The following is a 27193-nucleotide window of genomic DNA, read 5'->3' as shown; positions in this document are numbered from 1 at the left end:
TTAAAATCCGGCCTGTTTATTTCTGTATCCATCTGGTGTTTGTCATTCAATTGCCTGTGCAGGTCCCCTGCTTTCTTTCATTTAAGTAGCTGTTATCTTCTTTGTATCATAAGCTCCTAAAATATAGAGTAAGGAATGCGTTTTGTTCTGAAGACTGAACACTGCATCTCCACAGGCATATAAGCACAATAAATAAATGTGTAATGTCGAACACGGTGATGGAGGCATGAATTTGGTTACTTGGAAAATAATAAGGAAGAGAGAGGACAAAGGCATCTTCACACAGAAGGTTTGTAAACATGAACTCCTACATGCTCCTGCACAGTCCTTAAGACTCTTCCCATGGACACTACTTGGACCCTCATTACAGCTGTAAGAACAGGGCGGGGCAGACTGTCCCCATTTGACACATGTGAAAACTAAGTCACAAAACGTCTAGGGACTCAGGGTTGCCACAGCAGATCACATAGTGAAACCAGTACCCAGCTACCTGGACTGCGTGGAAATCAGCCCCGAAGTGCTGGGCCTGGTTGCTGCCTCTCGCAAATATGAACATGCTTAGCTGAGGTGATATCAGATAAAATATACTACTGCACGGCAGCTTCCAGATGGTAGAGATCTTGTTAAAATCTGAATAACACCCAGCACATTGTCAAGCTTTCAGAATGTTCATTACAGAATCTCTTAGAATCCACTCACCTCAGGAAGCACTACTGTTTTATCTTGGGTTAAGGAATTAGGAGATGGAGACTCTCATCCCAAATCTTTTTTGAAGTAAATAGCCAAATAGCCTTAGGTTTAGGAAAGAAATATTAACAGCTGCACAAACTTAACCTCTGAAGGCTTCTTAATGATAGGTTATCTCCCAGGTGTCTCCAAGCACCAAAGCCATACTCATTTGTAAAGTTCTCAGCAGAAACACCGCTTCTACAAGACCTTCCCTGACCCATTAGACCAGGGTAGGGTCCCCAATGCGGTTTCCTGCACAACATCTGTAGTACCCTCTCATGAGAGCCACCTTGTGCCTGCATTAGGACACTGTATGTCTCTCTCCTGCATCAGTAGAATGTCTGTGTCTGTCTTGCCCACCTCTTTATTGAATACCTTAAGTGCTTAACACTATGCATGGCACGTAGTAGGTGCTCAGTGAACATCTGTGAAACAAATGGAGAAACGAGCCTATTCTAATACCCCTCAGCTTATCCACCTCTTTGCAGATAACCACGTGAGGTGGAGTGTGAACGGTCAGTGAGAATCACAGGCCCTGGGGACAGCTGTGTGCGGAAGGGTAACCCAGTGGGCCTGAAGAATGGCCCATGAAGACCCCTTGCACTCAGCCCCTCCTGTCTGCTTAAGAGCGTGCCTGTTTAGAGATCTGATGATGTAATAAGATCTAGCATATCTGGGAAGGGCAACCCCCCGGGGGAAGGCGAAGCCTTAGTGTTTCCCACGTTTCTGGCAGTGACTGGCTTCCCTGTCCACACTCCCCCACTGTCTTCTCTCCGCTGCACACTGCTTCATTGCTTTTAAATATGATTTTCCTCATGTCATTCGGCCACCACAGTCCCCCTGAATAGCAGCTCGCTGCTGCCGTTGGGCACACGCTCCTAGGCCTGGCGTTCTCGGGCCTCTGCAGGCTGACTCTAGTCTTCCTTCCTCGAGTTCTCCCTCTGCTCCCTCAGGCCAGACCCCGAAACGTACGCCCCGTAGCAACATTCATACCCTCAGACACCGTTTTCTTCCCAGGGAGAACACCCTCTCACCTGTTCTCCGTCCACCCAGGTGCACGTTCTACTCGAGGTGAGCTCAGGACTCACTCCCTTCACTGGATTTCCTGTACACCTGCCCCTGCCCCACTGAACTCGGGAATCTTCTCCAGGTGTCCCTCTTCAGTACTCAAGCCTGGCTGGCGTGTGTCCCCCTTGGTGCCAGTGTCCCAGAATCCAGAAATGCTCTCCTCCCGGCCCTCCATGGCCTCTTTTTAGTCCAGGACAGCCCCCTGTTCCTTCCGTGCTCCGTGGCTGCAGGCTCCACTCCACGCCCTCTCCTCTGTCCCCAGGCGGGGGACAGCCCTCTCCCCTGTGCCCAGTGCCTGACTACAGAGCAGCCTGCGTCCTTCCCGTTCCTGCCCCTCTTTGCAGCCCCCGGCATATGTCGCACTCCCTCTCCTGAAGGGTTTGTGCTAATCACAGAAGTTTGGGAGAATTACAGGCGGGACTGTCTTTGTTCCGGTTCCCCAGAAGCAGACCCTGAGCTGAGGATTCGTGTGCTGTGGGCCGGCAGGGAGGTGGTCGTAGGGAAGGGCAGACGGTGTGAGGGGAGCTGGGCAGGGTGGGGCCGGAAGCCAAGGGGAGGCTCTGTTTCAGGTGCAGACCTGAGAGGATGGCCCAGGCCTTTCAATCTCCCACACAGGCAACTGCTCATGGCTGCCTAGGGGGACGCGAGCTCCAGGCTCTTGCGGCTCCCTGTGAGGGGCTGTGAAGGGGCCCATCGCTGCAGGGCAGGCCTCCAACAGAGCTGAAGGCTGGGCAGCCTGGGGAGCAGCACAGAGAGGATACCAGGGGCCTGAGGGAGCTGGGCTGAACGCCTACTGACTGCTGTGTCCGCACAGGCAGGGCCGGGCCAGGGGATGTGCCATGATGAGGTCTCCCACCCAGGTGTGAGGACAAGCTCTCAAAGGTAGCGTCTTCCCACTGGGAGCGTTCCTCTTCCTGGGGGATATACATCCTGTTCCCCTTGTCATCCAGATTAACTGTCTGGGGACATCCAGTTCCCCCTTCTGCACTTAATTATTCTTCCCCTTCCTAGTCTTAGGGAGTGCTATTTTTCCAGACCCTGGGACCCCTTCCCCCGTCCTCCTCGCAGGCTGAGAGGAAAGGCTGCGGTGGGCTTCACAGGACAGGGACAGAGGACGAGCCTCCAGCCACTCCAGGTGCATCTGCACCTGCACGTTGGTTCTGTTCTGTTCTTAGTCTCAACCTCGTAGGTGGTAGAAATGGCGCCGTGCAGTGGGCGCCTCTCCTGGGAGGACGGCAGCCTGCGAACCAGCTGTGCCTCCCCCCCACCTAGGCCCCGGGCAATCATTTGGGCACAGTGGCACCACCAAGAGGTGAAATGGTGTGTGGCCAAGGTCACTTAGAGGGCAGACAAGGCCCACCTCTAACCCAAGCGTCCCCTTTGTCACTCTGGAGTTCTAGCTTGGCTCTGCCAGCTCTTCCTTCCTGTGCACTATGAGGGTTTTGATGCAGCAGAGACTGTTTTTTTGGCCATGAACCAGACTACTTTCTTTCCACCCCCCGACCCCCACCATACACGGTCACATGTGTCCACAGTCACGGGAATGAATACCAGGTGGACAGTAGTTTGCACACTGACTGATCAGGTCGGCCCGAGGCTGGGCCTCACATGCCCTGGCTGGAAGGGAAACGCCAGCTGCTCTTGGTCTGAGGTATGGCTGGAGTCTCCTGTGGATGGTGTCCAAGTCCTACATGTGGAGGTTGCTGGAGGCAGGACGCAGGCCGGGGGTGGGTGGAGGTCGGAGGGCAGTTATCCCAACAAGGAAATGGAGATGGAACTAGCTCCAGAGATGGAACCAGGAAAGATACACACACTAGCCTTACCAGGGGCACATCCTTCTTAGCCACACCAGGCCCTGGCTGTGGGAGGAACAGGGTGTCCGCACCCCTTTTCCAGTGCAGTGCAGTCTGCCTGGTATGTGCACTCCTGGGTCACCCAGCGTAATTGCAAAGGTGGCTGGTCTGGACAACAATTGGTAGTGTTTCCCCTACAAATATCCTGCCAGGTGGCCTACCTTGTCTGGGGACTGGATGAGGCCCCATCTCAGGTGCAGGCTGGACACGTTCCAGCCAGTGAGGACAGCACTGAAGACAAAGCAAAGACGGGGAAGCCTGCAGCTGGATTCGTTTCCCGGAATCCTGTTTCTTCTTCCCGGCCCTTCCCTGCCAGGGAGAGCTGCCCCTGCAGAAGAAGGAGACAAGCTTCAGCTTGGTGCCATTCATAACCATCCGGGCTTCTCTGAGCTGGCGTTTGCGGAGTCTTCATTTTGGTTCCCTGGCTGCTCTTTGTCTCGAGGATAAAGGGAAAAATCTTCCACAGGGCATGTTGCACAACTACCAGTAATAGTGTTCCTGCAGGGAAAAGATGGCATCTCAAATTGAGTAATTTGAGCAGAGCTTAATACAGGGATATTTACAAAGGTACAGCCAAGGTGTTGGAAAACTACAAGAGACAGCCAGGACCCAGGGGCTGGAAACAGGAGGGCATTGTTAACACTTCCAGGCCTGGAGGGAGGAGCGGAGGAGGTCACAGCTCCCAGGGAGAGAGGGCTCTGTGGAGGGGTCACCGGCCAGGTGATCTTTGACGGAGGGATGCAGACAGCCTGTGGCTGCCCCCGCCCCAATCTCCTGCCTCCCCCGACCCCAATCTCCTGCCACTGCTTCCCTTTGCCTGAACCCAAGGACAGGAAGTAGGAGCACAGAGAGCCTGGTGATGTGACCATACAGGTCAGCCTGTAGTGGATGTGAGGGCACACGGGGACAGCAGTACGCTCTCTCCTTGGCTTCATCGTTGCTGTCTGTTCTCTTCTACCAGAGCCTTCTCTTCCCCACAGTCCACATTTCCATCCTTCCACAGACTCTCCAGGAATTTTTCCCGGCTCCTCTGTGCTTTTCTCACGTGCTTTCTCATCCTGCTCCTGGAAATGCCTTACCTTCCTCCCCTTTCTGTTTCATAAGCTCTTTCCAACCTCCACAGCCACCTTAACGCTCTCCAAGATTCAGCTTGTCCTGAAAGTAACCAGGAGTCATGTGCGAGGGTCCTTGTAATGGAGACACAAATTGTATGTACTTCCTGCCTCCCCAGAGCTCCACATGTCATGAGAGGTAGAGCCTGGACATTGGTCCCAATATACACCAGGATAAGGTGTATCTGGAGAATACTCATGAGGGGATAAAACAGTTTTTGCAGAGAAAAGGTAGTTGGGATATGAATTAATGTTTGAACTTGACCTTGGCGGGGCATAGGAATTTGTCAAACAAACAATAGAGAGCATTCCAGACAAAGCAAGAAGTCACTGAATCCCAAAATTGAACACAGTGTTCAGGCGACAGTGAGTAGTCATCCAATGTACCCAGTGCATGTCATTCCTGCAGCAGTGTGGGGTGGGAGGTGTGTTAGTCTGGGCTTTCCAGAGAAACAAAACCAATAGGTTCTATCTGTCTATCTATCTATCTATCTACCAGTCAATCAAGAGATTTATTGTAAGATTGGCTCATGTCTGTAGTGTAAGTTTCAGTCTGAGTCCAAAGGCCTAAGAACCAGGGGAGGCAATGCCCATGGGCAGGAGGAGACGGATGTCCTAGCTCAAACAGGGAGTGGGTTTTCCCTCCTCCATTGTTGTTCTATTAGTGCCTTTAGTGATTGGATGATGCCTGCCCACACTGGTGAGAGTGATCGGTCTACAAATTCAAATCCCAATCTCTTCCAGAAACATCCTCACAGACTCACAGCCAGAAATAATGTTTTACCAGCTATTTGGGCATCCTGTAGCTCAGTCGAGTTGACACATAAAATTCACATCACAGAGGGCGAGGTGGAACTTTGTAGGGATCACTCACGAGAGCCTACCAAGAGTAAATGACAGTTGGGTCCAAAGCAAATTTCCACTGAACTTTCTCTCCCCTCTAAGGAATGTTGGTGTCCGTGAAAGGATTCAAGAGATCCTCATCTATAGTTGGAAAGTTTTGCATATGCTAGGGAAAGAAATGGAAAGAAAATCTTCCAGGTTCCTGGCTTTGGTCACCTAGGGAAAAAGACTCCACTGCATTTGCCTGTGGGCTTAGGGTATGATATGATGGAGGTGTCCACTTTGCCCAGGTTCTCTCTCTCTAGAGTTTAGAGTTGTTTCTTACTGCATGCACATAGCAGAATTATCAAATAGAGAAGTGGATTGTGGGACCTATGACTTACAAATGTGATATGACCTATGAAGCAACCCCATCTTTCCTTCAGCATTTAAATTAGTATTGGGTTTTTTGTCATGGGTACAAACCAGAGTTCTGTGCCATTCATTTCAGAAAAGTCATGGCCTACCTAACTCGGCAGAGTTTGTTTTGAGGTGATGCTACTGCTATTTTATTTGACTTGGACAGGAAGGACTGATGGGCAGGTGTACTCATGGAGAACCTTTCTGGAGGTCTACAAGCAAAACCTTTGTGATTTATCCCCAAGGCACTAGAGAAGGGAAGGAGACCGCTCCTTTGCACTGGGTCCCACACATAGTGACCAGGTATGGAGGGAGGTGTGTGCCTTTGTGTTTGTGAATGCAGGTTGGCGAGGACATGCAGAGTCATTATCCTGCCAGCCTGGGCCTTGGTTGGATCTTTTACCTCTCAGGAGTTTGTGAAAGATGGGAGATTTTAATCAAATAATTAGTGGACAGATATTTATTGTGCATTGACTTTGTGCTCTATACAACGTTCTGTAGGGGCACGAGAGAAAATAAGGCATGGTCCTGGTCTTTCAAGAACTTACAATCAAGGCAGCAATGTAGCATGCATATATACCTAAGATAAGAAAGCAGTATGTAGAATAGACTGTATAATAGGATTATTTGTTGGGTTTCTCCAATGCATTATACAAAGCAGTGCATTCCATGCGTGGTTCCATTTAATCTTATAATTAACCCCATGCAGAAGGAAAAGTTATTTGCACTGCAGATGACTTAAATGAAACTCAGTAAAGTGAGATAACCTACCTGAGGCCTGAGGGGCAAGGAGAACAGAGCTGGGACGTTCATTCCAGCGGTCTGACTTCAGAGCCTATTCTCTTAACCTCTTGCCAACCCGCCCCCTGACTACAACCATCTACTAACCGTGTGGGATTCACAGTGCAGTGTGTGTGCTGCTGTTTTTTTGTTTTGTTTGTTTCTTTTCCTCTCCCCCTGGTTTTCTCGCCTGTCTCATAAGCGTGCTTTCTGCTTCTACCCAGGCACTGCCAGCCCTGTTATTATTTTCATAGCTAGGAAAGATTTCATAGTGCACATCCTTTTTTTATGCAAAACTGGTAATGTCTGTGAGATGTGAGACCAGTATGAGCCGAATATAAGTTTAGTGTTTTTGTCTCTGTATGCCCCAAACCAATTTTGTAAATATCAACATGAGTTTAGACGCTAAAAAATATCCACTAGGGTCAAAATTAGCAACCTCGCTAGTGACGCCGGCTCTAACAGGAAGGCACCGTGGTGCTAGCTGATACCTGAATGTTCAACAGATCGGTGATGAAGCAGCCCGGTTTGTTGATTTCTTGGTTTCCCCCAGAGAACAGTTTCGCACAAGAGCAGATGCACAGGCCAACCTCACAGAACAGTGTGTGGGTATTTCTGAGCGGTTCACAGCGTCCTCTTCCGCTGTGGTGCCTGAGGGGAGGGGTGGGGCACAAGCCGAAGGAACCAAACTTTGGGGCAGCTGGAGCATTTCTGTGCGATAAGAGGCCATTATGACCAGGTGCTGTGAAGGGCAGAAGCTCTCATTTTGCTGTGGTTTCAAGCATTGCTTGAGACCTCTGCCTTCTTCAAAAGCAGCCGAAGGGCCATTTGAAAGGGGGGCCGGTTGCGCTGCACACTGTCTGGAGCCATTAGTGCCCTCAGATCTTCAGGCAGGGGTGTTTAAGAAAGGCCAAGCCTGGACTTTTCTCTCTTTCTTCAATAATCCTTCTTCTATTTTAGCACTCTCTTTGCCTGTCTTTAGAAGGTTCCAAGCAGTCACCTTTGCTTTATTTTTCTTCCAATTTCCAGGTTCTTATTTCTTTCTTGATTCTCTCATCCTAAATCCAAACATACAACAGCTTGAGGCCTTGAGTCCATACCTTTATGGTTCTATTTCTGCAGTGCACATCCTAGGCTTGCTTAATCTGTTTTGTTTTGTTTTGTTTTGTTTGTTTTTTTTTGTTTTTGGTTTTTTTTTTTTGTTTTTTTTTTTTGCTCTTCTTCTATGTATAAATGCACCACGTGCAATAAAGCCACTATTCATCAACATAGAGGGCTGCATTTGTACAGTGTTGGAACAATAGGTGCAGCTGCAGAAAATTACAGGTGTGGCAGCTTTCCCTACCCTACCCTGCGTTCCTGTGCATGGCTGGCAAAGTGCACATGTGCCTGGGTCCGCTTTTGGCCGACTCTGCATCGAACATCCATGCAGGCAGAACACCCTCAATAATCCCTGCTCCAAACGGACAGGCCTGTTCTCTATTAGAAGACTCTTCTCCAGTAAAGGAACAAAGTGCCCACAGACGCACATAGACTAAGAAGGGCACCGTGGCTCAGCACGGAAATGGGAAACAAATGTCCCTCCCGGGCATATTCTCTCTCTCTCTCTCTCTCTCTCATTCTGTCTGCCAGGATGCTGGAAAGGCCAGGCTACGGGCAGTCTGTAGGGGCCACATGAGGAGGGGAGGGCTGAGGACTGGTGGTGATGGGAATGCCATTCACAGAAACACGGAAGGCTACGGCCACTGCCAGGGCCTGGGGTGTGGAAGGACTGGAGGGCAGGCATGCAAGCTGGGAGACAGAAGGCAGCTGGCCTTTCAGGGCCCAATCCAGAATCCTCAGGTGTGCAAGGGTTGTTCCTCTGTTCTTCTATATATGGCAGCATGGGCAGAGTGGATGCTGGCCGTGGGAGGGTGGTGTGTCTCGAGACTGTAGGGGGAAAGGTAAAAGGCTTTGAAGGTTTGGTTTGGACACATCCCACCTTTTCTTTTTCTTTTTATTTTTCTTTTCTGTCCTTCCTTCCTTTCTTTCCTTTCTTTTTGGCAGGGCCTCACTCTGTCACCCAGGCTGGAGTACTATGGTGTTATCATAGCTCCCGGCAGCCTCAGACTCGTGGGCTGAAGCAGTCCTCCTACCTCAGCCTCCCAAGTAGCTGGGGCTACAGGTGTGTGCCACCACACTTGGCTAATTTTCTTTTTCTATTTTTTTTTTTTTTTTTTTTTTTACATAGATGGGGTCTCACTATCTTGCTCAGGCTGGTCTCAAACTCCTGGCCTCAAGCAGTCCTCCCGCCTCAGCCTCCCAGAGTGCTAGGATCACAGGAGTGAGCCACCACGCCCAGCCGCTTCCTACCCTTTCTATCTCCCGTCTCCTTTCTCTCCTGGCATGCATCGTGCTGACCTGGGACTCTTTCCCAATATCTGAAAAGTGGTCATCTCCAGCCACGCTCACCTGGATCAGTCAGGAATAGTTGAGTTTGAAACCTTACTCATGCCTACTTATTCCTATAGTTAATCACCTTCCCGAGGAAGGTGAAATACTGTGGTGTATTCTAGGAGTAATTCTGTAGAAGAGCTAGGTTAAGGGCTGTCTCTGAAAAGAGGGAACCTGTTGTCTGAATTGCCCCCCTCCAGCCAGCCTTCACTCTGGCTGAGAGCAATTATGCTCATTTTCCCTTTTTTTTTTTTTTTTTTTTACCTAGGGGAAATATGTCCTCGGCATTGTTGTGGAGACTGGATAAATGAGACAGATAGAGGGGGGCAGGTATGAGGAGGTGACAGAGTTGGCTGCAGAGCTACCTCTGTGATCCATCTCTGCAGAAACCAGCGTTAATTCCGTGGAGGCTCAGCAAGACTGATATCCAACAGTGACAGTCTGGACATCTAAACATGACCTTGGATGTGCGCACAACCGCAGCTGAAACTATGCCAACTTCTCAGAGTCGTATATCACAGGGGCCGCACAGCCGTGCTGGAAATTGGCTGTGTTCGGAGCGTTAGCGTATCTGCAAACGAACCTCTTTGGCCTGTGATGCAGTGCTGTGTGCTGGGACAGCTTCCGTTTCAGTCCATTTTCAGTAATTGACCGCTCACGAGGAAGCCCAGGATGGTCCCCTCACATCCATCCGGAGGCTGCGAGATGCGCTGGTGGTGGACAGCAGAAACAGTTACTCAAGCAGTTCAGTGTGTGTTGGGCAGCACTTCCTACACCGTGGCCGTTCACCTGCGGTCTGGTCAGATTTCAGCCTCTGGAGGGAAAGGTGAAGGACTCTGCTTCTGGCTTCCCAGAACATACCGCTTACAGGACAGTTCTCTCCTGTAAAGTAACGGAAAGCTGTTTCAGACGGGTCATTTCCTAGTGCCCATTCACTCCGCTACTCTCGTCTCAGAAACCGCGTGTCTGAAGTAGTGGTTCTCAAGGAGTGGTCCCCAGACCAGCAGCTCGAATGTCACCTGGGTCACATCAGAAATGCAGATTCTCGGGCCCAGACCTACTGAATCAAAAACTCCGGGGCCAGAGGCCCAGTTATCCCTGTTTTATCAGGTCTTCCAGGTGATTCTGATGCACACTGAATTTGAGATAACTGATTTGGATGTTTTTTGGGGAGTCCCCATAAGGACATTCAAGAATATCAAATTAAAAAAACAAAAACTGGGGTGAATCCTGGTGCTGCAGGTTACTATTCATGTGATGTTAGTCAATGTGGATAATGTTTCTTAGCCTCAGTTAAACCCATCTGTAAATTGGCACTTATCGTTCACTATTATAGTTTTTGAGATGATAAATAGTGCATATGGTGGGCTTGCACGGTACCCAGCACATAGTAATAAGTGTTCAATAAACATGGGCCATGAATGTGAATTTCTCCAGTTCTACTTGGATCCACCCTTCAGGTTACTAATATAAACCGTATCCCGGGTATATAAATAGCAAAGCAAGCTGTGGAGTGTTGTCCTTCTTGAGGGATTTCAAACCCATGTGGTTCCAAATCCAGAGGCAGCCTGAGATGACAATCATCATGTCTGCAGGGGGCATACAGGAAGGTAGGACGTCAGGTGTGCCCTCTGTCAGCTGCACTTCTCTCCCCTCGTTCACACCCAGAGCCTGTTCTGGATAGTGTCATCGAAGCCAAAAGGAAAGCTTAGAGTGCAGGCTAGGCCTGTCAAATCTTCACGTGCATTCGAGTTACCTGGAGATCTTATTAAAACGTTTCGAATTCATTGCATCTGAGATGAGGCCTGAAACTCTGAATTTCCAGCAAGCTCCCACCCGGTGATGGTGATTCTGTGGTTTTGCTGACCATACTTTCTCACAGCAAGTGCTAAGTCAGTGCTTCTCAAACCCTAATGTACATGTGACTCATTTCTAGATATTTGCTACTGAAGGAGTGGTCCAGGGGCCATCACCATGGCCATCGCCTCAGAGCTTACTAAAAATGCTGACTCTCAGGCCCCAACCCAGACCTACTGAATCAGCATCTGCTTTTCAGCACAATCACACGTGACTCGTGAGCACAGTCAAGCTGGAGATACGTTTGACACTGGCTCCATGGCTTTGTTCATTTGCACAGGAACCTGCACTTGGTTTAATGCTCTGCTCTGGCCACCGTGAAATTCTTGTTGATTCTTGAACAGAGGATATTTTCATTTTTCACTGGGCCCCACAAATTATTTAGTTGGTCCTGGATACACACGTCTACACCAGTGGTTTTCAGACTTTAGTGTGTATATGACCCAATTGGGATATTGTTGTAAATTCATATTTTGAGATTTTCCAAAGATTTTGAACTAGTAGGATGGGGGCTGAGACCAAGAATCTGTAACAGATCACTCATGTGATTCTAATGTAAGTGGTCCATGCCCACTTTGAAAAATAGTCCCCTGATCTTTCCCTAGTTAGATCTTCTGTCGTTTTCATGCTGTGTCAGAGTGACACCAGAGAGACCCTGCGTCTCTCCTGCATTGCCAGAAAATGCAATAAGCTACTCAAAACTTGCTGGACGCCAGAGCAAAGGTGCTTCTGGTTGGGCAGTTTTCCCCACAGGAGCTCTCAGCAAGGCACCCACCTGTGCCTAAGTGGCCCTGCAATGATGGTGTGACATTTACACAAGTAAAGCAGAAAGGATGCACAGTACAGGATGTCTCATCTGGAAACGGACTGCCTGAGGAAGGAGCTGTGTTTAGTAGCAGTCATATGATGGTCACAGATCATTTTGAGAATCCAACTGAAGCAATTGCCCCTCGCACTGAAAAAATATTCTGAGATGCACACAGGACCAGGAATTAGAAGACCTGGCTGAGAGGTCCGACTTTAGCACTTAGCTCTTTCCTTGGACAAGTCTCGAGACCACTCAGAACCCCAGAGTCCTGATCTTTAAAGTAAAGCATAGGCAAGAGCCTCTACCTCACAGATTTATTACAAAAATCAAATGCGACAGAATGTAAAAGTGCTTTGTTCACTGCAAGAGAATGTATACATTTGAAGCATCATTGTACATACAGTGCTGTGTTGCTATTTCGAGCACTGTCGTTAGGATCAGGACACCATTTGTGGACTTAGCCCAAGGCCATAGAGCATAGTAGTGTAGTGAGAGCAGGAAACAGACAGGAAGACGTGATGAGGACTTGGCGAGACTTGCTGGGAAATTTGAAAGGGTGGAAAAGAGAAGGGAGCTTCCACAATTTGAGGACTCCAGATGCAAAAAGAAAAAAAAAAAAAAGAAAATCTATTTTTATACATGCAGACGGTTTTGAGATTTTGGAAAATGCCTTTAGTCTAGCAGTAACTGCACATTTCTGCCCCTGGGTATAGTGAAGATAAATAGCAATGGTGTGGTCCATATTTAGTTTTGACTTCAGAAGCCTCCTTTCGGAATTCACTGTTCTGAGATGAGAGGAATGACAGTTGGTGGTTAAAAGCTGGGTCTCTGATCTAGCACATATTAACTGTGTGACTTGGAGGATTATTTAGTTTCATGGTTCTTCAGTTCCTTTTCCAGTAGAACATTCCTCATAGGGTTCTTATAAGTGTTGAATGACTTAGTACACCTCGGATACCTGGAAAGAAATGTGATGGGTTAGTGCCGCCCATATCATGGCAATCCCTGAGCAAAGGGCAGGCCGGTGGTATTTGAAAAGCCCAGCCATTCCGGGTATGCAAGATGCCTCCAGGTTATAGTTGGGAAGTTATTTGAAGTAGTCCTGTGCTCAAGTGGTTTGAGAAGCACTGGACTTCTCAGGACTCAGAAGTCTGAGACAGCCAATGTTCTGAGGCTGTAATCCTATACGGCTGCTGCTGTGTTCCACAAAGTTGCATAGTTGATGAATCACACAAAGGAAATGTATATTCGTATCCTGGGGGAACAGGGGAAAGACAAGGCATGGTGACAAGACATCCTAGCCTAGCCACAAAGACCAACTCTGATGCCTCCTATCTTTTCTCTTGTCCCTTGACTTTTCTGTCTGGTCTTCCCTTTAGGTGCACAATTGACAACCGGGTCACCCGGGTGGCCTGGCTAAACCGCAGCACCATCCTCTATGCTGGGAACGACAAGTGGTGCCTGGATCCTCGTGTGGTCCTCCTGAGCAACACCCAAACCCAGTACAGCATCGAAATCCAGAACGTGGATGTGTATGACGAGGGCCCATACACCTGCTCCGTGCAGACAGACAACCACCCAAAGACCTCACGGGTCCACCTCATTGTGCAAGGTAGGCGGCTGGGGCTTGGCTGGCAGGGCTGGCTGGCTGACTGGGAAAGCCTGTATTAAGATATTTTTCTGTGATCCCCAACAGAGATGAGTTCTACTTGTTCTATCTGGCTAAGATACCTTTTTGGTTGTCATTTTGCAGTTAGAACCTGAATTTTCCAACAATTTGTCCATTGAGTGGGACTAGATTTTTTGTTCTCTTTTTGTTCCAATAATAAAGTTTCTCAGAAAGTTATCTTTTAATTGTTGCTTTCCTTGGCGTTTTTCTCCCCTAAGCTTTATTTTTTTTGCTTGTTTTTTTTCCCTAAGATTTCATTCAACTCCAAGATTGCTTTATTTTAGGACAAGCATTTTAAATGCACTCCTGGCAGTGCACATATGCCGTGCCCTAGCCCAGCCTTGAAAGAATGCAGAGCCAACTAGAATGTTCTGGGCACTTCACCCCCCAGTGACACCCTTCACTAGCACCCTGCTGCTTCCTGCTCCCTGGTACCTCTCTCCTCTCCCAGCCCAGGGTTTTGGATACCATGCCTTCCCTTCCATACCTGCGTCTGTTTCTCCCTGTTCTGGTTGCACCCCAGCTCTCCTGGCTTCTTATGAACCCCCAAGGCCAGTTTGTGAGGCCTTGTGTGTTTGCTTGTTTTGTTTCTTGCATTTCTCTTGGTCCTGCTCTCTGTTTCTTAGCCGCTGGGAACGGTGCTCATCTCTTCCCATGAAGCAGAACTGGTCCCGGGGCATTCAGACAGCACTTAACCAGGCAGACAGCTTCCTAGTTAGTGAGTAAGAGCTTAGAGTCAGACTTGGCTGCTTTCTAGCTGTGAGGCCTGAATCAAGTTATTTCCATGCCACGGGGTTCTCTTTCTGTAAAATGGGAACAATGTGGGGATTGAATGTCTTACGTACTAACATAAAACCTGCAGAAGAGGGCGTGGCACATGGAAGTGCTATTTAGGCGTTAGCTATTTGGGTTTTCTTCTCTCTCTCTTCCTCTCTCTTTAGTACTGTTGTTGTTTTTTTAGCTTTTTAAACACCTTTATCAGTGGCCCAAATGCCTCAGAAGCATAAGCCCCTGAGCGAAGGAGTGCCGGCTCCTCCGTTAGACTCTCTTCCCAGCCCGCCTCCAGGCTCCCTTCATCCGGCTCATGGCAGCCCCCGGGCAATGAACCCTCTCCTGGGGGCTCCTTCAGCGGCCCCCGTTGTCAGCATGCTCAAGACAGGGGTACAGAGCTGTGGGACTACTGGTTAGAGACATAGTGGGAAGGAAGGTGACCTGAGAAGAACCCCTATGCTCTGGGAGAGGTAGGGGAGCTGGCTGCGGGCAGCAGGAGAAGGGAAAATGCGGGTCGCGGATCAGCACTGAGGAGAGCGAGGCAGGCTGAGTGGCAGCGAGAGGACGTCCCAGAGTGAGAGCAGTGCTGGCCTGGCCCTGAGAGTACCAGAGTGATGCCAGCGGGTCATTGGAGCCCCTGGCGCTGTGGCAGGGTTGGTCTCACCAAGTGTTTAGTATTTTTTTGCTTACTCTTTCTTCCCTGAAGAAAACTATGACGGCTTTTTCTTAATTGGTTCTATAAATGAATACTTTTCAAACTGGTGTGTGCATATCGCATTTTTAAAGGAAATAGAATTAACACAGACGGTACCAGAATGTATTACAAATAGCAGAGTAGGTATTGCTATGTGAGATTTTTTGATTCAGTGTGTATGTATATTTTTAATATAAAATGCATTTTTTATTATGGATAAGTAGGCCAAAATATGCTTGAGAATCCCCCTTCCCTGGGGAGGCCTGTCGAATGTCCCAGGGCCACCGCACACTCTGTCCGGGGGTGCTCTTGAGGCCCTCCCTCCTGCCCCCCCACGCACACAGATCCTTGAGAGCAGAATACATAGCAATGGCAATGAGAGACTCGGAATTAGGAATTATTACAGACATTTGCTTTAGAGAGCAGGGCCTTCACAGAACTTGAAAATGGAAGGGATTGTGAAAAATGCCTCCTTGAAAACCAGAACCATGTTTTTGTCATTTTTTTTCTTAAGCCACACAGCCCCACACCCCCACACGCCCCTGCCCTAAACATCTGGCAGAGTGCCTTATACAAAGTCAACATTTAATAAATGCTTATTGAAGCAAATGGCTCGAATTATAGCCCGGCGATCTTACATGGGCTCCAAGAGAGAGGGTTGGGTATTTGTGGGGGCAGGGTGCTGGGAGAGGGTGAGAGGATGGAGTTGGCATCAATCTTCACTCACGTCCAGGCTAATGGAAAATGTCTAATCCGCAGCTAGGTGTTTACATCTGTGACTTGGCTAGGTGCCCTCTTAGCATGACACACCACCTCAAGTATTGGAATCTCATCTTGGGCTAATTTTCGAATGCTGATGGGTGTATTGATCTGGAAACAAGCTGGGTTAAAAAAGGCACTGGTCTTGTACACAGACTCAGCCCAAGCTAATCCTCTGTCGATATGCCTGCACTGAGTATTATTGACACTTTAATGAATAGAGGACCATAGTTTTCTCAGGCCCAACCTGACCCCCTCTTCAAAGCAATCAGACAAACTAAATAGAGCCAGAGCCAGACTCCTCTGTTTCTGTATTGGAAAGAGGATGCACCACCGTCCTGGATTAAAAAAAGAAATATATTTATCTTGGGATCGTTTATTATACTGAACATAAACCCTAATTCCCCTAGCACAAGCTGACTGTTTGGATTTGAACTTGCTATTCAACCCTGAGCAGAATGCTGCTGGAAAACAGTTAGGTATATTAAGTTTTCAAAATGGTATTATGGTCGTTTAAAGAAAGAACTAAAAACAGCAGCAACTAAAAGGAACTAAATTCTGCCCATGAGAATGTGTACTTGTGTATATGTAGTCGGCTTCATATATAAATAAACCCATACAGAAGGGAGGTCATGGCGTTTTCGCAGTATTGTGCAAGCTGCTTTAGGTCTGGGGCTGTACCTTTCCCTTCACTGTCCAATACCCCACACCCCGTGGCTGGTGGTGCTGGCTCCTCTTCTCTGGTTGCTAGTCAACATGTTTAGTTCTTGCAGACAGCCGTGGTCCCCAGGCCATCACACGGGGCAAGTCTCTGGGGCAAACTAGGAGCAAGTGCCATCCTTGGGGAGGAGGGTGACCCTGGGGCCAGCATGGGAGGGAGGTGGAGGAGAAGGCAGCACAAGGCGGTGGGTGGGTGGGGGAACAAGAGAAATGAGCTAAGAAGCTGCTTGCCAGAGTGTCTATTTAAAAGTGAATTTAAATTAGCTAAAACCAAATAAAATTAAAAATCGACATCTTCAGTCACACTAGCCACATCCCAGTGCTTTAATGGGCATGTGTGATGGAGGCTCCTGTGTTAGTCTGTTTTGTGTTGCTATAAAGGAACACCTGAGACTGGGTAATTTATAGAGAAGAGGGTTATGGCTCACGGTTCTGTGGGCTGTACGAGAAGCATGGCACAAGCATCTGCTTCTGGTGAGGGCCTCAGGCTGCTTCCCCCCAAGTGGAAGGTGAAGGGGAGCCGGTGTGTGCAGAGATCACATGGTGAGAGGAAGCGAGGGAGGGAGGGAGGTGCCGGGCTCATTTTAACAACCATCTCTCACCAGAAATAGGAGAGCGAGAACTCACTCACCTCCCCCGGCACACGCACATATTAATCTATTCATAAGGGCTCCAGCCCTGTGACCTAACATCTTCCATTAGGCCTCACCTCCAACATCGGGTTCAGATTTCAATGTGAGGTTTACGAGGACAAACACCCAAACTCTGATTTGGAAGGGTCAGGCGTAGACCATTTCCATGAACTTCCATCATAGAAAGCTCTCTTAGGCAGGGGTGTAAGTGGTTACCATTAAGGAACAGCAGGTGTTAAAGCAAGAATGGTTTTCCGTGACCTGAAGGGCCAGGTCTGGTGTGAGAAGGAGAATGGAATTTTGGAAAGAGGATGGGCATTAAAGAAAGATGGTGGTCATTTACAAACGAGAAAGAACTGTTGAAAAATTGGAGCAATGGGGTTCATACGGTAACTAGGACAGAGAAGAAAGTCAAGAGTCCAAAGAAATATCTGAAGGAGAATAGGCAGAGTTCAGGGAGGGGCTAAGTGTGGAGGGAGGCGAATCTGCCAGGACGCAGATTTCTGCTGTGGAGCCCTGGGGGGGGGGGGGGGGGGGCGGAGGTCGGTACCAACATAGCTGCAGCATCACGTGGTCAAACTGACTCATCAGCAGAGGTGAGTGGGTTCACATTTCTTGACTTTGAGATGTTTTGAATACTCCATTCAAAATGTGAAAATTAAGAGATACCACCCATGGATTTGCATGTCCACCTAAGCAACCACAGCATAATCTTTCAGGCCAGAGTGAGGGAGAGACAGCTAAGATTTATTAAAACTTGAGTCTCATGATTCCCACCCCTTTGACCTTAGGGTTTTCTGCTTTCTGAGTGTCATTAACAGGTGGCTGCTTCTGGAGTGGAGCTGAGTGTTTTATTCCTTCCACCCTCTTCATCCTGCTGCCACACCAACCTTCTTTTACATCTGAAATGTCCACACCCCTGTCTCTATTGCTACCTGGAACAAGGCCACCTCGTGGGAAACACAGAGCAGATAAAACATGCAGTGGGACTCAGTTGTTTGCCAAATTAAGGACATCTTGGGAAGCCGTCACAAAAGCCCTGTTTGTATTCCTAAGAACCTATGAATGATGGTTTAGCAAAACCGTGCTGTGGTTATCTAGAGAGCATTAGGAAAGGTCCTTCGTATCCAAGCATGGAAAACTTACTTCTCAGCCTTGACTGGTGTACCTGCAGGACTTTAATCTCACTTAGAGACACATTTGCATGATAGAAAATTGTAGAATACAGTGGTTATAAAAACAGGGACATTTGTGTAATAAAAATAAAAAAGCTTTTAGCCTCTTTATCTGTTTTCCAGGCCCTATCTTGGTCTCTCTTTTGTCACTGGAGCATCTAATCACCCCCTCCCTTTTGTTTGGTGAAAATGAGTTTCCCTATTTCTTCTTGGGCAGAATTAATCTGAAAATCCCTGCTATTGTTTGATAGTTAATTACCTGCCTTTGGAGTCAAACAGCTCTGAAGCTCAGGTGAAGGGAGGGAAACACTAACATCTATGGAATGGGACAGGAACAGGGAGAGAAGCCAGGACATTGCCATCCACTCCCTGTGTTAGTGCAATTCCAAGGAGAAAGGAACTAGGTTGGGCAGACGTCCAGCCCAGGCAGTTGACTTGCACAAAACCAGATCTTTGGCTGTACCAGTCCTTTATTTACCTTTTATTGTCTCCCTGTTCCTAACCTTCTATCTTACCTGCGTCTTATATGCAACTGTGTTGCTTTCCAACCCTGAATAATTAATTGACCTTGTCAAGCCACTCGTTATTGTGATTAAGAGAACAGGAACAATAACTTTTAATTTCTAGACACCCACGCCCCATAGATGCCCCCCTTCCCCCCCCCCCCCCCCCCCGCGCCGCCCCAAACCTGAACAAAAGGAAATTTGAAACACAAAATATCAAAGGAAATAATATGATCTAATCCTTACTTTGAAAGCAAAGTTTAGATTTTCTCTCTGCAGACTCGTCACCATCCAGAAGGCACCAGGCCCTCCTGGCACTGCAGGGCTCCCATGGCGCTCTGAAGATCTTTGCACCCACGCTGTCCATCCCAGCTGAGCCCATGGTGGAGGAAAACATCGTGATACAATTCTGAATAGACCAAAGTCCCCTTCCGAGTGCATCTGTGTTCTCCAGGTGTCAGCAGACCCATGTGACAGACAGTGGGCACACTTGACTTTCCAAACGACCTCTCCTTTTCCTGTCCCATTCAAGAAATAGTTGAAAATGCACATTTGGTTTGGTCACCTAAGACCATGCATCCAAATTTGATAGAATTGTGAAAAAGTCAGGAAATTAAATTTCACTACAAAATTGGAGTGCTCCTCAAAGCACCCTGGAGAATGGCCAGAAAGTAGGGCATTTTACCTGAAATTGATTTACAAAATCTAGACAGCATGCAGATGAGGCGATTCAGTTCTACCTGGTGAGTTTCTAAATTTCCTGAAGCAGTTACTGACAATGGAGGGACAAAATTTGTCGGAAAGTCTAGACCAATGCTAACATTTCAGTAAGCCCACTAGAAGCAGTATCTGTCTGCTAAGCCAAATAGAGCAGAGTGCGTAAGACTAAAGTAATGTCAGCAAAATGCTATGATGAAAGTCATACTGGTTTAATAATGGAATTTTCTGTGTCTTCTGGTATGGCTGAGGGAGAGGTCCTCACGTTTTCTAAGCAGTTGGGAAAACTTTGTTTCTGTCTCGGAACAGTAGATAGCATTAGAGTCCCCCTGTCCAAGCCCCTCATACCCTCTTATGGCTCTAATGGAGCAGAAAGTCCAGCTGACCCTTATTGCCCCACAGCAGACACTTGCAGGAGCCAGGCAGCGTCTCTCCAGGTGAGCAGCTACGGCTCCCTGGGGAAAGCCTGGAAGCAGCCACCGCCTTCTCATCCCCCAGCTGTCTTTCCCCAGGGACTCAGACCTGCCTCTGAACTGCCTCAGATTCCAACACCACAGAATTGAAAAAGTGGCTCTTATTCCGTCTGGATCTTGATTCCTTCTGCAGCCTCCAAGTGAGAAATGTTGTCATTTTATTTTAGGGAAAGGACAAACATCAGATCTTGAATAAGCAGCATTTGCAAGATACATTCCTTTAGACTTCCATTCCCATACCAGAAGTGCTGATTTATTCAAGCTGAACTTGAAGCAAATGTTCTTGATTAAGGGTTGAATGAGGTCTCTTTAGGGTCCCAGGACCCACCAGTACAGATGTGGCTAATCCTAAAATGTGTCCAAAAAGACCCTCATTACCATATCCCTGAAGGTTTCAGTAGGTCTAAAGCGATATCAAGGGCAGCATCATTGATCTCGATGACATGACTGTCACAAGAAGACTCTTAGGTACTCAAGAGATGGAAAGACTCTGACTTCTCTTCTTGATGAAATTAAAATACTTAGCATCTTAGGGCCTGGGGAGAAGCTAGTGAGAAAGGCTCTCAGTCCATCTGTTGTCAGATTGAGGATTTTCATTTGACACCTTTCAATTCCATTTAACAGCATTTTGAAGCCAGATGCTGGGAACATGAAGATTCCGACAGAGCTTCTGCCCCGTCTAGCAGAAGAGACCACCATAATAGCAAATCACTGTTTTGGAAGGTAACAGGAATTAGGGTGTTTGTGCCTGTAGATGCACTGAAATCAAGTAATTGAGTCTATCTGGAAAATTAGGCAAAACTATAAGGTTACATTTCACAAGGGTCTTCAATGGTGAGTAGAGCTTTGGGGGGCTCTGGAGAGGAGACAGAACCCCAGGCAGGAGCAACGTGCAAAGCTTGAAGCTGGAAAGTCTGAAAGTGAGTGATGTGTTAGAGGAAGGGTGGGGACACTAACATGGTAACAGAGCTGGTTTCCCAGGGTGAAATCACTGGATATATGGCCGGAAAGGTAGGCCGCATCTCAGTTCTGGATGAAGCGCTGTAGGTTTTCAGCACAGACTTGGTTTTTCTTGGTGTTCTGCAAGATTGCCACTTCTTTTCCTCAGGAAATGTGCCTTAGGTGGTTTTGGCAATGGACAAATGCCCAAAAAGGCTATCAATGGAATGAACATGACAAGCATTGGGTCAATAAATCTTGGGAGGAAAGGAGAAATATTGGAAGGAAAGAACATGTTCAGTCTCAACTGGTTCTATGTCCCTTGCATGGTTAAGATACAAAGGGGAAAGATTGCCAAAGACTTTTCTACCAACAAGTTAATTTTTGAAGGTAGTAAAATATATGTTTTATAACTGCAGTGGCAGTAATGATTATTTTTCCATAGTATCGTTAAGGTGCATGTCTTTGTGTACTAGCAAATAGACTACAAGGTATTCGGTTTTGCTCTGTCACTGGGATGGTCATCACAGAGAGGGTGAGGATGCTGCTAGGATAAATGGCAGCTGCAGGAAGGGTCCCCAGCCCTGGGGTCCTCAGCAGCCACCTGGGAGCACATGTGCAGATGAGGAAAAGAGTCCCTGTTTTAGATGTCTCCGGGATAATTTAGACTTTGTGATGTCACCACTTGGAATATACATTAAAATTTATATTCCCATTGAATATCGCCTGGGGTAAATTAATGCCTAACATTGGTATAGAATCTAATTGGCTTCTGCTGGAGTTCGGCTTAGTGGTGGAATTTGCTCCTGGAGTTTTTGGAGCACCACGCTTCTCTTTTGAGAGATCTTCATTTCATGTTATTTGAGAAAGAATTTATTGATGCAAAATTAGGGCAGTTTAATTTGGTGGCATGTTTTCTTTATGTCTCAATTATATATTCATGTCTTTGTGGTAAACTCAGCTGGTGGGGGGATTAAGAATTCAAAATAGAGGATTTTCACTTGGCAAGTAGTGCTTTCTACTGTGATTAATTGGGAGTCTGCACAATGAACCTGGCGTTGGCTCCGTTGGGGATTGAATAGCTTAGTAGAAAGAAGTAAATTTCAGGATTTAAGAGTCTTGGGTTCCAGTCTAAATTTTGATAATAATTACCTTGAAAAATGACCTCCTTACTTAAGCTATTCCAAATTAGGTAATAGTGATTAGACATACTTTATAGAAATGTTTTGATATATCCCACAGTCTGATTTGGAGCAAGGTGCCAAGTAGATGCAGGAAGCAGAACATGACTATATAGCAACACCCTTCATTTCTGTAATCATTTACTATCAGTAAAGGTTTCCAGTTCTTCATCCATTTGTCCCATCCTGGCTCCTCGAAACAGACCAGATCCTCTGTGCCAGAAGTGCATGCGCCTTCCATGGCTGATGTGGGTCCCCGTTCCCAAGAACTAGTTTGGATGGCGTCCCGTTTCCCCACCCCAATCACCTTCCCTGAACTCGAGCATTCTCAGTTTTCTGGCCTCCTGACCTGGTGCTGTTCCTCGGCTCTCTTGCCACCATCTCCTTTGTTCTCACAATTCTGTTTGGGCACAGTGCATGGTGGTCTTACAATCCTAAATCCAGGGCTTCACAGAGGGGACACTTGTGCTAACACTGTCCCTCATTCTGAGAACCAGGCTGGCCAAGCCCTTTCTTCTTACTCTGAGAAAGGAAGATTGGAAATTTTGATTTTTTTTTTCCCTTTCACACATGCAGAGACTACCATGTGTCAAGTACTGAAATAGAGGTTGGAAGAGATACAGAGATGAGTGAGATCCATCGCTAACATCAGGATGTAGAGTGGGGTGGGACAGCAATTAAGGTGCAAAAGGGAGCTTCCAGGACAGAGCCAGCCGGGAGAATCCTGGGACTGAGAGAGAGGCGCCTCCGAGCCTGGGAGCAGGGCTTCCCGTCCACAAGCCACACAAATGCACGTCCTTGAAATGGATGGCCTGGCGTTTCGGTGCCTGACTGCTATAATAAAAATAAATAACTAGTCTGTACACACCCACTCCTCTCCCCTCACCCACCCTTTCTGCACTTGCAACCAGAGCGATCTTCTCAAACCCGCATCTGGTGGCACCTCAAGGACTTCTCCTTAGCTCAGGAGAGCAAGCTCCTTAGCAAGGAGTGGAGAATCCTGGGGCTCTGGTTCCTGGGGCCGCGACTCCTGATCCATGCCATGCTGCTGCCTCACTGTTTTCATGTTAGTTTGTTTTACTTTTCTTGTTCTTTCTGGGCACAGGCCCTTTGTACATTCCTGCCCCACCCCCTGCCTGGAGTTCTCTTCCACTTAATCCTATTTATCCTCAAACATTGACTCCTCGAATGCCACTTCTACAGGGACGCTTTTCAGATCCCTCTCCCCCCGTGTGGGCTAACCACCCCACCACCACACTCGCCTCCCCCAAGAGGCAGAGCATGGTTCTTGGCGATTCTTGCCAGTTAGAATTTGGCATGTGCTTGTGTGACTAGTGATTAAGTCTGTTTTCCTGAGGGCGTGGGGTGTGGAGGGGGCATGTCTGTTACGCATTCTATACCCAGTGCCTGGAACTTACTGGGGGCTCAGGGACAATTTGTTGGATACTGAATAGATCTGTAAAGTTTCTTTTTTAAATCATTAAACAAAATCATTCACTTGCTGTGTTTTGTTAACCACTTGTAGTAGACTGAATAATCCCCAACCAAAGATACCGGATCCTAATCTCTGCAACCCATGAACGTACCTTATAGGGAGGAGTCTTTGCAGATGTGATTACATGAAGGATTTAGATAGGGGCATTGTCCTGGGCCCCAAATGCAATCGCATGCGTGCTTACGAAAGGGAGGCAGAGCGAGGTCTGACAGAAACACACACAGTGGAGACAGCACTGTTAAGACAGGAGTGGAGAGATCTGAAGGTGCTGACCTTGAAGATTAGAGAGATGTGGCCACATGCCAAGGCATGGCAGCAGCCAGCAGCAGCTGGAAGAATCAGGAACAGATTTTCTTCTGGAGCCTCCAGAGGAAGCCACGCCCTCTTGATTCCTTGAGTTCAGCCCAGTGAAAGCAATTTTGGACTTCTGGCCTCCAGAATTGTGAGAGAATAAATTTCTGTCGTTTTAAGCCAACAAATCTATGGAAATGTGCTATAGCAACAGGAAACTAACACACTGGCCTTCAATGTTTTAAGTCCTTGATGGCTGGAAGTAGAAAATAATTGGTATTTGAAAATATGCCAAAAATTTAGGTTTTGTCACTGTGAGAGTTGAAGTAAGACTCATCTTTGGGGGCAGACTCTATTTTATTATTTCTTTTTTAAAGGAACCTCTTTGGAGATCCACCCTGCTCATGCACATGCAATGAAGATATTAGCTCTTGACCTGGGGGTATCCATAGGAGTTGATTAAATCATCCAAATTTCAAAACTAAGACTATATTTTTTGATGTTAAAAATTTCTGTCCCTGGGACCTGAGGGAAGAGGAGCAGGGAGAGAAGGACACCTCAGCCAACTATGATTTAATGGAGGAGACTGATTGTGTTGCCTAGCATTGGGCTGTGGGACTTGATTTGGGGACATGGAACCAGAATTGATGATAAAATCATTAAATCTTCTTTCTGTTACTGGGAGAGGGGCCTAGTATTGGGCCTTTCTCTCCCCCATTTGTCCGAGAGACATCTCAAACACGACCTGCACAAGAGAGATCTCTTGAAGTCCAGCCTTCTTTCCTGACTGTCCCCTCACCCTGCCGCCAGACCTGTCCTCCTGGAGTCTGCCCATCAGTCCATGGTAACTCCATTCTTCTAGGAGCTCATTCCAGGGACCTCAGAGCAGATCTGATGCCGGGCTGTCCAGAATCCTGCCTCTTCTCCCCACCCGGAGCTCCACTGCCCTGTCCCAAGCTGCCAGCATCTTTGTCTGGAGTATTCTACAACCCTCTGCCTCACTAGTGGTCTTTTTCCACTTTCCTTCCCTCTCCCCTGTTCTCACACTCAGCCAAAGCGTTTCTTTACAGGCTTCATCATTCCTCTGTCAAACCTCCTAGTCACTTCCTGACTCACTTGAAGTGGAGCCCAAAATCCTTACTGTGGCCTAAAAGGCCTTACGTGGTCCAGTCTCTGGTGTCTCTCTGACCTCCCCTCCCAACCTACTCCCCGCCTTGCTCTGCCTCTACGCCTTTTCTTTTAGGACTGTAGCCTGGGACACGTTTCCAGCTTGCCTTGGGAGTGAGTGCTCCCTGTACTCATGTTCCCGAAACACACTTCAGGGCCTGGTAGCTCCTTCTGCTGGTGCCCTGAGCCAGGTGTCCTTGGCGCTCTGCTCTCCTTAGGTCTCTGCTCACAGTCACCTTGGGAGAGGCCTTCTCACCACCTGTGTAACACAGAGCTCCCCACACTACCTCCTCACACCTCGGCACCTTCCTGCCGGTTGGCATGACGTCTGTTTACGTATATGAGAGTTGTAGTCTGTTTCACCCCCACTGAAACCTAAGTTCCCTGAGGGTCAGGGCCTGGCCTGCTGTGTTCACTGCTGCTTCCAAGTGCCTAGAACAGGATCTGGCGCATAGTGGGTGCTTAATAGACATTTGTTGAGTAAAGAAACAAATGAAAACAAAAGCCTGCCACTCAGTGGACTTGATTTTTTTTTTTTCCAGCTTTTACTTTATCTCTTTGCTCAGGCGTGAGAGCATGAACTTCTCTATCTGTTATTTCTATCAAAATGATCTTGTCACCCTACTCTCAGACCAGGTGACACTTAGCTGAGTTTTGCAGGGTAGATTTTCTCAGCAAGGTAAAGCAGGGAACTAGTGTCACAGACTGAAGGAATGACTCACACAGTGGAAGGGACTCCAGGAGACTGCGGGTGGGTTACACCGGACAGCAGGCAAGACCTACAGCAGGATGGGGGCTCTCCCGCAGCCCTCAGGGATGGGAGGGGCGCGAGGGCCGGATCTCTGCCACGCCACGAGGTGTGCATTGCACTGTGGAAGCAATGGAGAATCACAGGAAGGTTTGAAAAGAGAAATTATATGAGTTGTGTTTCAGAAAAACTTTTGGCATTGGAACGAAGGAGGGATTAGAGGGGGAGTTTTGAGGCAAGGAAACAGAACGAGAACACGGCTGATCCGAGTTACACTGTGTTCCTGACCTGGAGACATCCCCTCACTCCTTGAGGGGCTGGACCGCTATGTGGCCAGGGCGGGGTGTGCACATGGGAAGAGTGGGTGGCTCACCAAGCCACATGTTCCCAGTTTTCCTGGGTGATCCTGCTCCAAAGAGACATGGCATCTTCCCCATATTGTGTGATAAAGTTGAAAGTCAATGGAATTTAACGTTTACACCTTTATAAAAGTTTCAGGTTTATGCATTTATAAGTAAGGGAAAAACTGTGCCAGATTTTGTTTCTGTTTGGAATTCTGAGAATAAGGCCTTTGAATTATTGAAATGAAGTCACATCACCAAGAAGAGACGAGGTTTGTGTGTGAGGTTTTGCTTTTTCAAGGGTAAAGCTTGAAAAGAGGTAGGATAGACAGGATAAAGAACTGGGAGGACCTTTTAAACAAGAGACAATATTTGGAAATAGGAAGCAGAATGGGTTCAGAGAAACCAAAATCTGAAATATCATAGAATGCCTGTAGACCACGCATCCTTGCTGCCTGTTCCCAAATCTCCAGAGGAACTCTCTAGAACAAAAAGAAAAGAAAGTTGGAGCCCTCTGCCCACCCTGACTGGACCTGAAGTGCCCAGGTGCAGGTGTGGCCCGGGAACCCTGTGTGGGTGGGTTTGGGAATCACAGGTCTAGGACCAGTCGAGCTAAGGGTCAGAAGCAGCAAAAGGTCAAGTTTGGAACATTTCTTACATCCAATCCTAAATTACGTTCATGCTCGTTAGTCGAATGAGGTGAGTGGGCGTGTCCCACCTTTCTAATTAAGGTGTGGCTGTCCTCTCCCCGGGTTCGTCTCTGTACTGTCGTTCAAATGAAAAGCAGTAGACAGAGACACAGAGAAGAGCTGTTCACCTAAGTGGGTCCGTACAACCTCACTCCGTGCCCTCCGACTTTGGGGGCTTTGCTCCCTCACTGCTGCGCACTAAGACACGCAGCCTTTCCTCCTCCCCCTGCAGGCAGGGGAGCATGTGGCCGTTTGGTGCCCATTTGATGTGGGGTATTGAAGACATTCTTTCTACCTTTTTCTGGAGCTCATATGACAAATGACTTTCCCGTGCTAAAAAGCTTCTT

At 47.8% G+C, this 27193-nt stretch overlaps 1 protein-coding gene across 7 annotated transcripts in view; it reads left to right on the top strand.

Annotated features, from left to right (window-relative positions):
* NTM (neurotrimin) overlaps positions 1-27193 on the top strand; it is an 894060-nt gene that overhangs the window by 704990 nt on the left and 161877 nt on the right. For all 7 annotated transcript variants that reach the window (XM_069468684.1, XM_069468683.1, XM_069468682.1 and 4 more), the window contains exon 3: positions 13262-13494. In XM_069468684.1, coding sequence (XP_069324785.1) covers positions 13262-13494 — 233 coding nt within the window. The remainder of the gene's footprint in view (positions 1-13261; positions 13495-27193) is intronic.

The sequence above is a fragment of the Eulemur rufifrons genome, chromosome 6, assembly GCF_041146395.1.
Source record: "Eulemur rufifrons isolate Redbay chromosome 6, OSU_ERuf_1, whole genome shotgun sequence".
Lineage (NCBI taxonomy): Eukaryota > Metazoa > Chordata > Mammalia > Primates > Lemuridae > Eulemur > Eulemur rufifrons.
This window is presented reverse-complemented; position numbering and strand designations above follow the sequence as displayed.